Consider the following 17,280-nt stretch of genomic DNA (forward strand, 5'->3'; position numbering starts at 1 on the left):
TAAAAATTGATAAGTAATTTAAGACATAATGCGAAAGAGTCTTTTTCCAGAGAAAGCTACGTTGCAGCTAAAAAGTCTATAAGTCAAGTTTTATTTTTTTTTTCTTTTTTTTTCTGGTTGTAGATAAATTAGAGACATATAAGAAAAATTGCACTTCAAAGACAATCGTAAAACTTCCAGGAATTTGTGGATTGTAAGTCACGCCAAATATGACATTAAAAATGTGGTTCTCTAACTATAATTGAGACAAATTTACGATTCTCTTTACTTACGAGATAATGAACTTTCTTTATTCTTTATTGAAACATTGTACGTGTACTGTTGATAGCCGTAAGTATATGGGCGGCATATTATCGATCCTTGAAGCTTCGTGTAGCTCGAGAATATAAACAGACGTTCGTACAAACGAGGGTGTCGTTGAATCACCCACTCGACAATTTTCTCCTTAATATATCTGCGCGATATATGAACGTACTTTTTTTTTTACGTTTTAAAACAGTATGTAGCAAGACAACTTACTTGAAGTACGTATTTACAATATAAGGACACTCGTGTTTTAAATTTTTTACTTAGTTTCTCCGATTTCGTATTTTTTTATTTTTATTTTATTTTATTTTATTTTTTTCCTTTATTTTTGCAGAAATAAAATACAGTCTTTAGAACGACGATGGTACAATACTTGAAAATAATATCTTGTGTCGTTCTAAATATTATAAATGATATTTTCGTGATTGTAGAAATGACGTGAAAAACGATGAGAATTAGTGACTGTCTTTGAATTTTATGGGATGATGAGAATGTGAACAGTTGTTAGGATTTTCTTAACAAAACGTCGAAGACGTTATCGCATTTGTCTAAAGATTAGTGCTGTCAAATCAATTCTCACGTAATATCCACCGTAAATAGTTGAGGAAAACGCCAACAAAACACTTTAATCTGAAACTATTTAATTTTCTCAATTACAGATCTTACTTTACGAAAATGTGACAATAGATACTGAATATTTTAATTAAAAATAAATTCTTAAACAATAATGTTAATAATACGTAACAAGCGATAATATGTTAGGTTATTATTTTAATAGATTAAAAACATTAATAGTGAAACGATAAGTACTGAAACAGAATACTTTTTCAACTACGATAAATCTATTTACAACAATGAATTTGCTAAACGTACATTGTTTCCATCTCTATTCATTTCTGACCGATCGCAGAAGAAAAAAATAGGACATTGTACTATTTATGAACTGCCAAGAAAATAAAAAGCGATTAAAATTACATTAATACGTAAAATATATTACTCTAAATATCATTAGTTAACTAAGGGATACTTTTATATTTCAAAGAAATCAAATTAATAATTTATAGAAATTATTAATTATTCGTAAATTTCAAATTTAATTATTTATTTAGTTACAATTTTAATACTTACGTTAGTGAACATGACTACGTTTACGGGAACATAAAATGCATTTATGGCTATAGGTTTTTGCATCATTATAAGAATAATGTTCGCTCTCAAGTGCCGATCAAGTTTAGAATTAGTCCAATCACCAAAATATATTCCCATGCGAAAATCATTGCTCTAAACATATTACATGTATGCGCAAAATAATTCTCTAAAATAATAATGGATCTTTATCAATTATCATTTTAGTAAATTACTAAAACTTACTGCATTTGTGAGGACAGTTCCGTACCAAGAGTACGTAAACGTTTGAATCAATTTTATTGCACAAAAGGCCACAATCCCGACAATAATGTGACCGTTGACCCTTGACACCTATGCAAACAATTAACAATTAATATTTTTTCATAAAATATTTGCGAAATGTTATGTGGTTACACGGGGTGAAATAAAATTTGGCAAACACTTTTATTTCCATACTTTAATAAAAAAAAGAAAAAAAAATATACAGGGTGTCCCAAATCAGTGGACGATGCCGAAAATGATAGGTAGATTTAATCGAATTACAACAAAAAGTCCTGTACCATTTTGAAAAATTCTTAATAGTTTTCAAGAAAAAAATTAATTTATGTACGCGTAATAGCGACGAGGAAGCGTGGGCTGAGTGAGCGCGACAGACGACGGCGCCTGTTCGGATAATTAAAAATGACTCGACGAATATCGTTGTAATGTAAAATAAAATGTAACGTTAAAAACGTATCGCTAGCCGACCGTCGAACAAGATAAATATTACTGTAAAAATAAAGACGAGCGCGCGTCATCGGAGCAAACAAGCGCGGTAAACACCGTACTCTAAACGGGCCAACTTATGTACAAGGATAAAACCGCTGAGAACGAACTTTTTAAATTTGATATTAAAGCGGAGTAGGGCAAATCGAAGGTCTAACGCGTCGACGTATAAAAGCCGAAAAAACGAGACCGCGCCAGTTCGCCAAGTTACTTTAATCATAGCGTTACGTACAGTCACTCACATATTTATTCGGACACCAATGTATTTTGACCTTTTAATTATTATATTTTTAATACGCGGACGCGGAATAAAAAAATTATGTTATATTTTATTAGGTAGCACTGTATAGATAAAATTAATACAAAAATTTAATTATTATTATTTTTTATTATTTAAATAATAACGTAAATACCGCAAAACGACAAGTTTGTATCTCACAAAATTATTCGGACAGCAGATAGAATAACTTACAAACTATAAAAAAAGAGCTTACAAACTAAAAAAAAAAAAAAATTTAATATTTTGTAGAGTACCCATTTTGCTGAATTACATGTTGTAACCGCGTGGGAACAAAGGAAATTAATTTTTTTATATATTCTACATCAATTTTCGCCCATTCTTCTTTTAAACGGTTTTTTAATTCGTCTATTGAGCCTATTGTTGTTTGACGAACTCTGCGATCTAATTCATCCCAAACATGCTCGATAGGATTTAAGTCTGGGGATTGCGGAGGTGGTTGTAATACCTGTTTACAATTATATAACAAGTATTCCTGTACTATACGTGCCTTATGTTTGGGATCGTTGTCTTGATAAAGTTTAAAGTTATTTGCAATCCCCATTTGTAACGCACTTTGATGCAAATTATTTTTTAAAATGTTTAAATATTTATTCTTATCTAATATATCGTCTATAAAAACTAAATGCCCCACGCCGAAAGCAGAAATGCAGCCCCACACCATGACAGAACCTCCTCCGTGTTTCACTGTTCCGTGCAGGTTTTTCGGTTTTAAGTGTTCGTTACATTTCCGCCACACTCGGACTCTTCCATCACTTCCGGTCATATTAAATTTGCTCTCGTCTATAAAAATTACATCACTCCACCATTCGTTGTCCTTTGAAATATATTCTTTCGCAAAATCCAGTCTCTTCTTTCTATTCTTCGAACTGATAAACGGCTTTCTTCGGGCCACTCTTCCATTGTAACCTTCGGATCTTAACACTCTCCGAACTGTTTCCGGATTTACGGCAATAAATTGTTCTTCTTGCAACATTGTCGTAATTTTTGGGGCACTAGTTCTCGGATTTTTTTTTTATTTCTCTTATAATTCGTCGTCTATCGCGAATACTTAATATTCGCGGTCGGCCAGTAGAGTGGTTTAAATCGATACAATCTTCGTCTCTGTATCGTTTTATAATGTCTGCTACTGTGCTTTTGGCAATTTTTAATAAATTTGATATTTCGCGATAAGATTTTTTTTTTTCGTAATGAAATATCACCAACTGCCGCATTTCGAAAGTGGTATTCTTGCCTTTCCGACCCATTTCGAACGAATTAATACCCAAGACTGATATAGATTGATTAGTAAGATCGACAACGTAAACACCTCAAGCACGAAACATTGTTTAGAAATATCATTTGTGTTGTCTTGTCTTATACACCTAGTAAGATATCTCGCGGAATATCTGCTGTCCGAATAATTTTGTGAGGTACAAACTTGTCGTTTTGCGGTATTTGCGTTATTATTTAAATAATAAAAAATAATAATTAAATTTTTGTATTAATTTTATCTATACAGTGCTACCTAATAAAATATAACATAATTTTTTTATTCCGCGTCCGCGTATTAAAAATATAATAATTAAAAGGTCAAAATACATTGGTGTCCGAATAAATATGTGAGTGACTGTATCTACCGACTATTGTACGCGGGCCGATCGTTGGTCAGCTAAGGGTCACGAGTTTGCTAAAGCGTTGAGCCTTCTGCTCAACTTTAATAAACCAGCCGACTTGAGAAAGAAGGGAAGCAATTCTTTTTCACCGGACCACTTCCTAAAATTTCCCGAGAGCGACTGAGTCGTCGGTGACGACGAAACATTGGTCCTTCGAGCCGGATCCAGCCCGGATAAGAAGCGACCCGTGGACGGCTGCAGACCGGACGGCGGACGCTGCGGCAGGGAGATCAGAGGTTGCGGACGCGAGGGCGGCGAACCAGCGGAATCTGGAGGCGCGTGACGAGACGGACGGCCGCCACTGAGGGAAGGACGACTTTCCGGACAGGAGGGCCAAGGCAGAGAAACGGTGAGCTGTGTAGGTTCCGCACTGAACAATCACACATTGTAAATTCGTAGCTCAGTGGTTGCATTCATTAATTGATTAGAAACGCGAACAGAATGTCTACTCCAGACGGAGACACAAGCGTGGCCGGCCCGAGCGTGGGCAGCGTGAGCGCGGCTAGCATGCGAGCGGCCGTTTTAGCGAAAAACTTAGCGACGTATAGAAAGCGACGCGGAACGATCACCGCGGCGTGCACGCGTATCGAGAAGTACGTTGACTCCTTGCGAGCGGTGGACATAAACGTGCGGACTCAATTAGAAGAGAGACGAACGCGTCTCGATATTTATTTGAAGGAGTTTAACGAATTGCAGGCGGCTATAGAAGACATCGACGAGACGGAGGTTCCCGAGCGCGAACAATGCGAGAACGCGTTTTACGTGCTGACCGCCAAGATAGCGAACACGATTCAGTCGGCCGCGGAGCCGGGGTCAGCGCGTTCGTCGCCGTCGGAATTAACGATGAGCGGAAACGGTGCGTACGGCATCGGAGCGGTGACGGGTCTCCGTTTACCGAAATTAAATTTGCCAACATTCTCTGGACGGTACGAGGAATGGTTTCCATTCCACGACACGTTCCGGACCTTAATTCACGAGAACGCAACTCTGCCGAAAATCCAGCGGTTTCAATACTTACGATCCGCGTTAACAGGCGAGGCGAAGGCGGTGATAGAATCATTGGAAGTATCGGAACGCAATTACGACGTCGCGTGGGACATGCTTCGCGAACGTTACGATAACAGGCGCGTAATCGTATACACGCATATTCGAAGCATGATCGAGCTGAGGAGCATGCAAAGGGAAAACGCGGCGGAACTCCAGCGGATGTGCGACGGAGTAAATCGATATCTCCGGGCACTTGTCGCGATGCAGAGAAGCGCCGATCAATGGGACGACCTATTGATCTATATGTTAAGTTCGAAATTAGACAGCGTAGCGAGTCGAGAGTGGCACGCGTCATTATCGGGAGCCGAATTGCCGACAATGAAACAATTTACGGATTTTTTGATGCAGCGTGTTCGCGTGCTGGAGTCGGTCTCTCGAAGGGACGCGCCGACCGGCGGGCGTGGCGACGTGCGCCCTAGAACGGGCCAGGATGTTAGACGGAGGGCGTTGCACGTTACCGCGAACGGGATCTCGTGCGAGTACTGCCGAGGCGCGCATTCGATTTATGCTTGTCCGACGCTCGTCGCGATGCCGGTAAGCCAACGAATAGCAGAGATACGCCGTAGAAAATTATGTCTCAATTGCCTGCAATCGTCTAGCCATCGCACGGTGCAGTGCCCATCAGGCAATTGCAGGATGTGCCATCGAAAACACCATTTGATGCTGCACCTGAATCGAGAACAGACGGGAAATTCGGGCGCGAACGAGGCGACGGCGTCTGGCATCGGCGATCGGGCGTCGGATTCGAGCGAGGCCACGGTGTTGACGGCTCGCAAAGCGGTCAGCGGGGGGAACTCCGAGGTCTCTTTCTCAACCGCGCTGATATATATACTTGACGGAAATAAAGTAAGAAGACCAGCACGCGCGCTGCTTGATTCCGGGTCGCAGGCAAACTTTATGACGACCAAACTGGCGGACGCGTTGAAATTGAAATCACGCCCGGTAGACATTACAATATCGGGTGTCGGGCAATTAACTACTCGCTCGACTCGCGCGGCGTGGATAGATATACAATCTCGCACCGAAGCATTCGCGGAGAGGATAGAATGCGTGATAATCGAAAGAATCACGGATAAAATCCCGGCAATCACGGTGGCGCGGGAGAAGATCGAGGTGCCGGCAGGGGTGAGACTAGCGGATCCACAGTTTTACCGGGCCGTAGATGTAGACATATTAATTGGCGCGGAATTATTTTATCGGTTAATCTGCATCGGGCAGATCGGAGCCACGCGGCGTCATCCGACGTTGCAAAAAACTCGACTCGGATGGGTGTTGTCCGGCAGAATCGTCGGCGCACCGGGCGTCGTCGCGAGAGCCGGTGCGCTCCACGCGTCGATCACGAGTCGAGAGCTCGACGAGCGCGTGAAGCGGTTCTGGGAGATGGAAGAGCCCGCGAGCTCTCCATGCGTTACGGCGGACGAGCAAATATGTGAGAAGTTTTTTAACGAAACCGTAGAGACGGACGCGATGGGGAGGTACATCGTGCGACTGCCCGTAAAAGCGGAGATGACGGGATCTCTAGGAGAGTCGCAAGAAATCGCATTAAAAAGATTCGCGACTTTGGAAAAACGGTTAGCCCGCGAGGCGCGCTTCCGAGATTTATACACCGAGTTCATGCGGGACTACGCGCGGCTGGGTCACATGAGAGCGGTGCCGGCGCGAGATCCCGACAGACCGGGGGCAATATACCTGCCACACCACGGCATTCTAAAGGGCGATGAAATGAATGCGAAATTGCGCGTGGTGTTCGACGCGTCGTGCAAGACGAGCACCGGAGTCGCTCTGAACGACGCATTAATGAAAGGGCCGACAATCCAGCAGGATTTGGTCTCATCTTGCTGCGATTCAGGTTATTTACGCATGTCTTCGCCGCAGACATCGTAAAACTGTACCGGCAAATCCTTGTCCATGACGACGATATTCATAGACAAAAGATCGTGTGGCGGGAAGATCCGGGATCACACGTAACAACTTTCGAGTTGCGGACCGTCACGTACGGAACAAAATCGACGCCGTTTCTCGCCACCGCGTGTCTAAGACACTTGGCTCAGAAACACGCCGATAAATACCCGGTCGGATCAAAGCGCATTCTGAGTAGTTTCTACGTCGACGACGTGCTCACCGGAGCCGACACCGTGGCGGAGGCTAAGCAGGCGCGGGACGAGATCATAAATATCTTAAAATTGGGACAATTTTAGTTGGACAAGTGGGTGTCCAACTGCGAGGCATTGATTCCGGGGCGCGTCGAGCGAGGCGATCGAGCCGTAACGTTCGATAGGGACCAAACAACGAAAGTGCTCGGAGTATGGTGGGACCCGGTGGCCGACGAGTTCCGCTTCGCCGGGGGCGGCGGATTTGATCGCGAGTCGATCACGAAGCGCGTCGTTCTCGCGGAGATCGCTGGATTATTCGACCCCATGGGTTTTTTAGGACCGATGACTGTAGTAGCCAAAATGCTGCTACAAGAAATGTGGCAATTAAAATTGGAATGGGATGAATCTTTGCCGCAGGAGATTCACCAGCGCTGGGTGGAGTTCAAAGAACAATTAACGTGTTTGGCGGAGATCCGCATACCGCGGGGTGTCAAGGAGGCGGGCGCGCGCGAGATAGAACTGCACGGTTTTTGCGACGCGAGCGAGAGGGCATATGGAGCGTGCGTGTACGTGCGGACAGGCGGGCGATCCAGGCCCAGGGTGGCCCTGTTAGCCTCGAAATCGCTAGTCGCGCCGGTCAAAGCAGTGTCGCTGCCGCGCCTGGAGTTAAGTGCGGCAAAACTTCTGGCCGAATTAACTCAAAAAATATGTACCGCGCTCGAGAGGCAAAATTGTAAAAGATTTCTGTGGACGGACTCAATGGTCGCGCTACACTGGATCGCGTCGTCGTCGAGAAGGTGGAACGCGTTCGTGGCGAACAGGGTCGGCGAGATACAACGACTTACGGAGATCGCGAGTTGGCGGCACGTGCCGTCCGCTGAAAATCCCGTCGACATACTATCTCGCGGCAGGGAATTAAAGGATCTGGCGCACGATTCTGGTGGACCGGGCCGGAATTTCTGCGTTTACCGGCTGAGCGTTGGCCGACCGCGAAAGCGACCGATGCGGCGGGCATCAAAATGCCAGAACGGAAAAGGATTGTGACGGCCACAGCGAGCATTAAGACCTGCATCGTGCGCACGTTAATAGAGCGGATTTTGAGCATAGCGAAAATATCGCGTATTATCGCATATTGCATGCGACTCAATCGGAATAGGCGCGACTGCGGAGGCATGACGGTTCGCCCCGACGAAATAAGAGCGGCGTTGGCAATAATGGTACGCTGCGTGCAGCGCGGAGAATTCGCAGACAAATATGCGTCGTTAGCCGAGGGACGAGCGCTGCCAAGGTCCAGCCACGTTTTGTCGTTAACGCCGTTCGTCGACGAATTCGGCGTGATACGGGTAGGAGGCCGGTTACGGAACTCGGAAATACCATACGAGGCACGGCATCCGATGCTGTTGCCCAGGAATAACGAATTGACGAAACAAATAATCAGAAAGCACCATATAGACGCGTTACACTCCGGGGTGCAAAGGACATTGGCGGCGGTCCAACAGCGGTTCTGGCCAATCGCGGCGACCTCGGCTGTGCGTGGAGTCATCCGCGACTGTATAAAATGCTTCAAATATAAGCCGATAGCATCAAAGACGAGGATGGCAGATATGTCCGGGAGTCGCGTTACAATTGCGCGGCCCTTCACGCACACCGGGGTCGACTACGCGGGGCCGATAATGATAAAGGAGGGAAAGCGGCGAAACGCGCGGTTAACAAAAGCGTATATCGCGATTTTTGTATGCCTCACGGTAAAAGCGATGCATATTGAGCTGGTAACCGACCTGACGACGGAGGCACTTTTAGGCGCGTTCAAGCGTTTCATTGCTCGCCGAGGTAAACCGAATTGTATATACTCGGACAATGGAACGACGTTCGTGGGAGCGAAAAGGGAGCTAAAGGAATTGCGTGAATTTATAAACCACGATCAGATGCGAACGCTGACGCACGAATTCCTTTGCGAGCGCGAAATCGAGTGGAAATTCATTCCGTCTCACGCACCTCATTTCGGAGGATTGTGGGAGGCGGCGGTAAAATCAGTTAAGAAACATATGTACAAAATCTTAGGACACTCGAGCTTAACGTACGAGGAACTATGTACCCTTCTTTACGAAATCGAGGCCATTTTAAATTCAAGGCCGCTAGCACCACTGAGCACGGATCCTAACGATCTGAGTTGTATAATCCCGGGGCATTTTCTTGTCGGTGCGGCCCTATGCAGCTTTCCTGTTGCAGATCTGCAGGACATGGCGGAGACCCGCCTATCACGGTGGCAACGAGTGGAACGGATCAGGCAACATTTCTGGACACGATGGAGCCAGGAATACCTGCACACTTTGACACAGCGCTTCAAATGGCGAGAGCAAAAGGGACCGGCCATACAGGAGGGACAGCTGGTGCTAGTACAGCAGCCGGGATTGGAACCGCTGATGTGGACGCTGGGCCGCGTGATCCGGACTCATCCATGGCCTGACGGTATCGTTCGAGCCGCGACGTTAAAGACGAAGGGAGGAACTGTCACGCGACCGACAGTAAAACTCGCGGTGCTTCCTTTCGAAGGAAACACATAGACAGATACGCGCGAGACGAATAGACTGTAAAATTTTGACGACTTGTGATCGATGATAAAGCCTTTTCTGTTTAATAAAGGCGTGACCAGAACCCGCTCGCGAAAAATGAATTTTGAAGGGAGTCCCTCCAAGGGGGGCGGGGTGTTCGGATAATTAAAAATGACTCGACGAATATCGTTGTAATGTAAAATAAAATGTAACGTTAAAAACGTATCGCTAGCCGACCGTCGAACAAGATAAATATTACTGTAAAAATAAAGACGAGCGCGCGTCATCGGAGCAAACAAGCGCGGTAAACACCGTACTCTAAACGGGCCAACTTATGTACAAGGATAAAACCGCTGAGAACGAACTTTTTAAATTTGATATTAAAGCGGAGTAGGGCAAATCGAAGGTCTAACGCGTCGACGTATAAAAGCCGAAAAAACGAGACCGCGCCAGTTCGCCAAGTTACTTTAATCATAGCGTTACGTATCTACCGACTATTGTACGCGGGCCAATCGTTGGTCAGCTAAGGGCCACGAGTTCGCTAGAGCGTTGAGCCTTCTGCTCAACTTTAATAAACCAGCCGACTTGAGAAAGAAGGGAAGCAATTCTTTTTCACCGGACCACTTCCTAAAATTTCCCGAGAGCGACTGAGTCGTCGGTGACGACAAAACAGCGCCATTTCTAGTCATTCGCCTGTCGCGCTCATTCACGCGCAGCTTTCTTGTCGCTCTTGCGCTAGACAAATTAATTTTTTTCTCAATAACGGTTAAGAATTTTTCAAAATGTTGAACTTTTTTATTTATCTCCCCAAGACCTACCTATCTGTATAAGATTTTACACATGGGCTGAGACACTCTGTATATACATATTACATAACATTTTATTTTAAAGTGCATACTATATTAAACTTGACGCATCACGAGTGAAAATTCATTTAGCTATTCTGATTTTGTTGCTAGTGGTTAGATCACGCAGATTAGACATATTCCTTAGCTAGTGCCGAGTCGCCGTTCCGCCGGCCGCCGTGGTCAGCTTGCAAGCACGTGCATTTGTTTACATCGGTCGGCTGTTCTCGCGCTCAAAGTTTGCAAAGCGGAGGACGCGCGGGCGGCGGGCGGTGAATTCAGCAGTCGAGCGAGCGTTGCGTAAGGTCAACACCCAACAGTAGACTAGTACGCGGCGAAAAAACGTTTAAACATCTAGCTTTTCTTAGCTCGTTATTAGTCAGGAACAAATTGTCTAGTAGCTTTGAACGTTTTGAGCGTTAAATTTCTGGTTCGGTTATTAGATAGCTGTTAGGCTCTATTTCCACTCGGGTAAATGTTGTAAAAGTGCTTTACTTAATTTATGCAAATGTATCGAAATACATATTTATTATCTAATAATTGCGTAACATAGTGGATTAAGCGGCACATATTAAGATCGCATTAATAAATTTACGTACTGTCTGCTGCAAAAATGCCTGGTATATCAGTGAGCACAGAAGTAAAGCATTTGTAATAACATGCCAAAAGATAATAGGCCCGTAGATATGCTCCAACGTGTCGCGGCATGGCTGTAAGATCTGATGCTTTGCCACGCACGCTTTTAAAACGTCTGTGTATTTTTCGTTAGGCAGAAGATTTGTAATCCTAAAAGTCATGGCACGTAACGTTGACGAAATCTGATAGACATAGAAGCCGAATGCGTTGTCCACGCTGCTCGCGGTGCAGCTGCTGGATATTACTAACGACATTTCGAAAAGAAAATAAAAATGATACAAAAAGTTTTTCGGTACAGTCCAGAAGTACCCGTACCCTTTAGTGAGCGGCAAAATATAATTTGTAGTTAAATTAAAACTGCACAGACCGCGAATTATAAATAAAAACGTTGGCGTAGAATAGCCCAAGATTAATAGCACTAAAATTAAGGAATACATGTATGCCACGGTACTTATTTTGTGGAGAGAAGATAAGATCATTCTTCGAATTTTTTCATTGCGCTCAAGTTCCTCCTCAAAAATATTATTTAATGTTCGATGATAATTTATTAATAATTTGCGATTTACGAAAAATATTATGACCTTAAAGTAAAAAGGATATTCGTATTATTAATATTATTATTTTTTAATTTTTTTTATTTTTCTTATGAGACAATTTATGTAAGAAAATAAAAATCTTGATTCATACCTTGATTACAGCTCCAGCGGCAGATATAGTTACGCCAAAATTATTCATCATATGATAGAAGTTATGTCTTAGCTTGTACACCGCAGTTATATTTATTAACACGTAAATAATCAATATTAAAATATTATAAATTGACCAGCAATACTTTAATTTGTTGAATTTTGTTGGAACGTGCCAACAGCCACAACTAATCAGTAAATTTCGAATGAAACGCTGGTACGTTCGATATTCTTGCATTTCTTTATCAATCATTGTGCTATCAGCATCGAATAGCTTAAAAAGATGTTGACAATTCTCAAACTAGAAAACTTTGTGTCCTCAAGGTATAAAAAGAGTTTTTAATTATCGTACCTAATTTAAGACCGTTGTCAAAAAGAAAATACAATTATTTGTTAAAAAAAAAAAATTCAAAACGAGTAAAAAAAGAAAAATAAGAACTTTTTTTTGTTGAGAGCCTTCGTGCTTTAAATCTGTCTCTATGCTGCGTTTGATACAAGGAACTTCGCGTGTAACTGACCCGTAACGAACAAGAGATTTTACCTTTCGCTTATAAAATTAAGACTTATTATTACTACAATGTATTCAGACGTTACCTTAATGTATCTTCTTCGTTGGTCATTATTTCCGTGTACACGTACAGTTAAATTACTTTGAAAAAGTAATGGCCAATTTAAGATGTAATTACAAAAAGTTGTGTTGTAGCTAGAAAGACTGCATGTCAAGTTTTTTTTTTTTTTTTTACGGTTGTAGGTAAATTGGAGACATATAAGAAAAATTACACTAAAGAGAACTGTGAAAGTTTCAAAGTAAATTGCGAGTCGCGCTAAATGTGACATCAAAATTAGTCTTTTCCGTCTATAATTGAGACAAATTTACGATTCTCTTTACTTACGAGATAATAAAACCGTCCGTACTGTTCGTCGGGACATTTCACATGCACTGCTGATTGCTAAAAGCACACGAGCGGAAAGTTATTGATTCTTAGAGTTCTGTGTAGCTTGAGAATATAAAGAGACGTCTGTACAAATGAGGGTGTCGTTTAATCATACACGCGACAGATTTCCCCCTTTGTCTGCGGTATGTGAACGTACTTTTATTCCACGTTTTAAGTCAGTATACAGCGGGACTAGTTACTTGAATGCACGGTGCATATACGGTGAAAGGATATTCGTCGTGTTCACATTTTTTATATTTTTAGTTTCTTTATTTTCGCGTTTTATAGTTTTACAGTTATAAAATTATATTTATCACATCAACCACCTTAAATAGTTTAAAAAATTAAAGGACGAGTGATAATAAGTTAGATTATTTTAATAGATTTAAAAAATCAAGAGGCACGATAGTGCCTCGCGCCAAGTATAGGCGCAGCGCACCACCGCGCTTCTTTTACACGAAATTGAGAATCTGTAATGTTCAGATCTCAACAACGGTTGAACCGATCGCTTTCTAGTTTGGCTCATCGTGTAGATAGGAGTCGAATTATATCAGAAAAGTGTCTTTATTTTTCCGTTTACGTAACTACAAACAGAGATATCGCAATATAAAGTTTTCTTTCAAGAATAAAACTCTTTTCGTCGTCGACTCCAAAAAACGTCCTTTTCATTTATGCGCCGTTAGATGGTGCGGATAATTTATCGATCGATTCATTGTCAGTTTATTGACATGTCACTGACGTGTGAGGTTATTAGTGATATAAAAAAGCGCCAAATATAAGCGCGCGAAATTAAAATTACTATAAAATGAATAAAATCACCCCCAAAACTAAACCCCCCAAAAAAAACATAAAATGTTTATTGTAATATTGAATTCGCGTAATTCTTAATCCCCCCAAAATTACCTTTTTTTAAAAAAAGGTATAAAAAAGCGCCAAGTATAAGCACGCGAAATTAAAATTACTACAAAATAAATAAAATTACAATCAAAACTAGACCCCCCAAAAAGAAATAAAATGTTTATTGTAATATTGAACACTTTCTATTAAAATTATGAGATTTAATAATTGCTCCAAGAACCTAAAAAAAACTAGAAAATTTTAAACAGTACAATTCATGTAAAACTGTACGAAAGTAGACCTAGGTTTGTCCCAATGATGTAACATGGTAATGTAAAGAAAAAAAAAATAAAAAAATCTTGGCGCTGCGAAACCAAATCTAATGCGTAGCACAAAGCAAAAAATAAAATTATAATTTGAAATTTTGAAGATTTGGTTTCGCAGCGCCAAAATTTTTTTATTTTTTTTTCTTTACATTACCATGTTATATCATTGGGACAAACCTAGGTCTACTTTCGTACGGTTTTACATGAATTGTACTGTTTAAAATTTTCTAGTTTTTTTTAGGTTCTTGGAGCAATTATTTAATTTCATAATTTTAATAAAAAGTGTTCAATGTTACAGTAAACATTTTATTTCTTTTTGGGGGGTCTAGTTTTGATTGTAATTTTATTTATTTTGTAGTAATTTTAATTTCGCGCGTTAACAGTGTACTGATAATATAACACTAAATATTACTTTTTTAACTAGAGTAATTTATTTTAAGTACTCGCTAAGGTTTGAAGCATACGTTGCTTTTATTTCTAATCGCCTCTGACAGATTGCAGTAAGAAAAAATAAGACATTGTATTATTTACGAACTATTAAAAAAAAAACTAAGCATTTTTAATTAGATAAAAAACAGTTAAATGTGATTAATACATTAATTTTGGTTTCTTAATTTATTTAATAATCTAATTATTTAAAGTTAATGATACAACATTTTTAAGAGGTGCCGTGACAATTTTACGAGTATGTGTGCTAGTATTTCTGAACATACGTAGAATTTATTGCTGATACTTATTTATCGCCGATAGATTGCATCAAGAAAAAATAGGACATTGTGGTATTTACTAACTATGAATAAAAAGAAACGAGATAAAGTAAATTTAGTAGTGAACGTAATAAATATAAGTATTATATACAAATATTGGTTTTATGAACTTGTAAGAAAAATAAAAAAAAATTTGCACGCTTTAAAATTAATTAATCAGTTTAAGATAAAAAGAAAAATTAAAAATAATTACATCGTGTGTCATATATTCACACAAACATTAGCCATGCGATTATAACTTAAATACTTACGTTAGTGAACATGACAACGTTAATTGAGGAGACAAATGCGTATATGGTCATCGGTTTTTGCATCATCATTAAAATAATATTCGTTCTCACGTGACGATCGAGATTAGAGTCAGTCCATTTACCAAAGTATATTCCTGTACGGAAACTTTCACCCTATATGCAAAATAATATATACATACTTATTTAAATTATTTAAAATAATCAATTTTTTATTATTATAATTGATCAAGCAGCGAATTATCAACTTACCGCGTTTGAAATAAGAGTACCGTGCCAGGCGTACATAAAACACTGGAACATTTTCGTTATAATATACGTCATAAATGTGGCGAACTCCTTAGAGTCGACGATTTTGATCTATTTAGAAGATTTTACAATTAGGGTTACAGTAATTATGATAACGTGATCGGGATGGCGCCAATTGTGCAAAAAATTGGCTCGAGTGTCGCGATGAATTAATTTATTCACGTACTGTCGACGCCTCGTACATAAGTCCGCAAAGTATTATAGCGTTGGTGACAATGTGCCAGAAAACAATAGGACCGAAAATACGCTCCAGAGTATTGCGGGATTGCAGTAGCTTTTGATGCTTCGCGATGCATGTCTTTAAAACATTTGAGTAGCTTTCGGTCGGCAGAGGATACATTAGTCTGAAAGACATGGCATTCAATATTGATACAGATTGATAAACGTATAAACCGAACACGCTTTCTATAGCGCACGAAGTGATACCGCAAAAGATCGACGTTATTGTTTCGTACATCAGATGATAAAATTTCAAATTGTCGGGGATGGTCCATGGATATATTTTAAATCCAGAAGGTAGCGTGTAATTCGTAGTCAAACGAAAATCGCGAATAAATTCGCGGATTATGAATATAAATACTGGGGTGTAATAAAAAATAATCACGATTATCGCAGAGCCACTGTACGTGTACGACAAAATATATATTTTGCGAAGAGAAGTAAACATTATCGTTTGAATTTTCTTGTCCTGCCGAAGCTCCTCCTCGAAGAGATTATCCAGCATCTGGTGATGACTTATTAGAGATTTACGATTAATTAATACAGTTCCCACCTTTAAAGAAAATCAGAATAAATGCATGTCGCTTCACCACGTCATATCGGAGTGTAGGTCTACGATAGTTTAATGGCTCGAATTTATTTCTATTATATTTTTATTAAAAAAAAAATAGTTTAATTTTTTGTGAAAAATTAAACTTGTATAGGACATTAAAATTTATTAAGTAATTAAGTGCTTTATATTAAATTTAACAAACGCGTCAATTTTTTAAAAGACCTTAAATTAATTGTTTTTTTATTACAACAATATTGCTCGATTTAAAAAAATCAATTTGTTGTGATTGTCTATAATTAAATATTAATTTATATTAAATTTTTTTTTTTTTTTGTACCTTAATAGTGGCACCAAAAAAAGATGTTGCTCTCGTCAAATATCTTGTTATAATTGTCAAGTTATATTTCGTAACAAAAGGTACACGCAAGTTAAGTATTACATACGAAAATACGCATGAAAAAACGAAAAATGGCCAGTAAAACGTATACTTGTTGGATTTTCTCGGTATATAGGAACATCCGCATATAATAAGTATTACTTCTAAGAACCGTTTATACGTATGATACGCTTTTAATTCCTTGCTGGTCATTTTGATATTCACATTGAACAGTTCAAAGAGATAGAAAACGTTTTTTAATAAAAAAAGAAAAAATAATAAGATTTTAATCCCTTAAAATATTAGGAAAATATTCGAATTTTTGTAGTTGATTAAAGATAACGAGTTGCAATGTGTGACAATCAAAATTTTATGCTTGTTAATATAATTTATTAATATAACTATTAAAAAAAAGAAATTATACTTTGCACTACGTAACGCTTATCAACTTGCAGTTTATTCAGTATGATAGATACGTTCAACTGGGTTGAGACGGAGAAATTTTACATTCTGTTTAAGAAAATCGCAACTCTGTGTATGTATATCGATGCGTACATTTGTTTGTGAGTGGAAATCGAAAGATTTCTATCTCTGCCGGTGCCGCTTTGAAGCATTTTATTTAATAGACATTATTTGCATGTGATATGTATAGTTCAAAGAAACTTTAAAAGTTGGATAATTTATTTAGAATGTCATTCG

The 17,280-nt window shown here is 39.9% G+C and overlaps 3 protein-coding genes and 1 long non-coding RNA gene across 6 annotated transcripts in view; 1 reads left to right on the forward strand and 3 right to left on the reverse strand.

The window, feature by feature from the left end:
* Positions 1–17,280, reverse strand: part of LOC139110388 (uncharacterized) — a 243,124-nt gene that overhangs the window by 203,988 nt on the left and 21,856 nt on the right. The gene's annotated exons all lie outside the window — the stretch shown is intronic.
* The window catches only part of LOC139110284 (uncharacterized), a 41,834-nt gene that overhangs the window by 16,202 nt on the left and 8,352 nt on the right, over positions 1–17,280 (forward strand). The gene's annotated exons all lie outside the window — the stretch shown is intronic.
* LOC139110280 (odorant receptor 94a-like) lies at positions 732–13,112 on the reverse strand. The gene is made up of 6 exons (XM_070669925.1): positions 12,013–13,112; positions 11,289–11,906; positions 1,678–1,785; positions 1,435–1,587; positions 1,180–1,249; positions 732–936 (listed from the first exon to the last, which is right to left on the reverse strand). Exons 1-5 carry the CDS (start codon positions 12,262–12,264, stop codon positions 1,193–1,195), a joined length of 1,188 nt encoding a protein of 395 aa, XP_070526026.1. The 5' UTR covers positions 12,265–13,112; the 3' UTR covers positions 732–936; positions 1,180–1,192.
* LOC139110283 (odorant receptor 13a-like) lies at positions 14,560–16,408 on the reverse strand. The gene is made up of 4 exons (XM_070669927.1): positions 15,600–16,408; positions 15,377–15,484; positions 15,128–15,280; positions 14,560–14,899 (listed from the first exon to the last, which is right to left on the reverse strand). Exons 1-4 carry the CDS (start codon positions 16,155–16,157, stop codon positions 14,843–14,845), a joined length of 876 nt encoding a protein of 291 aa, XP_070526028.1. The 5' UTR covers positions 16,158–16,408; the 3' UTR covers positions 14,560–14,842.

The sequence above is a fragment of the Cardiocondyla obscurior genome, linkage group LG20 (assembly GCF_019399895.1).
Source record: "Cardiocondyla obscurior isolate alpha-2009 linkage group LG20, Cobs3.1, whole genome shotgun sequence".
Classification (NCBI taxonomy): Eukaryota; Metazoa; Arthropoda; class Insecta; order Hymenoptera; family Formicidae; genus Cardiocondyla; species Cardiocondyla obscurior.

What these genes read in the sequence shown, in the direction of transcription:
- LOC139110283 (XM_070669927.1), bottom strand. Translation starts at nt 16,157, where the DNA reads ATGCTGGATAATCTCTTCGAGGAGGAGCTTCGGCAGGACAAGAAAATT. An exon ending in TTATGTACGAGGCGTCGACA is followed by an intron (nt 15,485 to 15,599) that starts GTACGTGAATAA and finishes TCTTCTAAATAG; the next exon opens with ATCAAAATCGTCGACTCTAA. An exon ending in GTACTCTTATTTCAAACGCG is followed by an intron (nt 15,281 to 15,376) that starts GTAAGTTGATAA and finishes TTTTGCATATAG; the next exon opens with GGTGAAAGTTTCCGTACAGG.
- LOC139110280 (XM_070669925.1), bottom strand. Translation starts at nt 12,264, where the DNA reads ATGATTGATAAAGAAATGCAAGAATATCGAACGTACCAGCGTTTCATT. An exon ending in GAACTGTCCTCACAAATGCA is followed by an intron (nt 1,588 to 1,677) that starts GTAAGTTTTAGT and finishes TAATATGTTTAG; the next exon opens with AGCAATGATTTTCGCATGGG. An exon ending in ACGTAGTCATGTTCACTAAC is followed by an intron (nt 1,250 to 1,434) that starts GTAAGTATTAAA and finishes TTTTCTTGGCAG; the next exon opens with TTCATAAATAGTACAATGTC.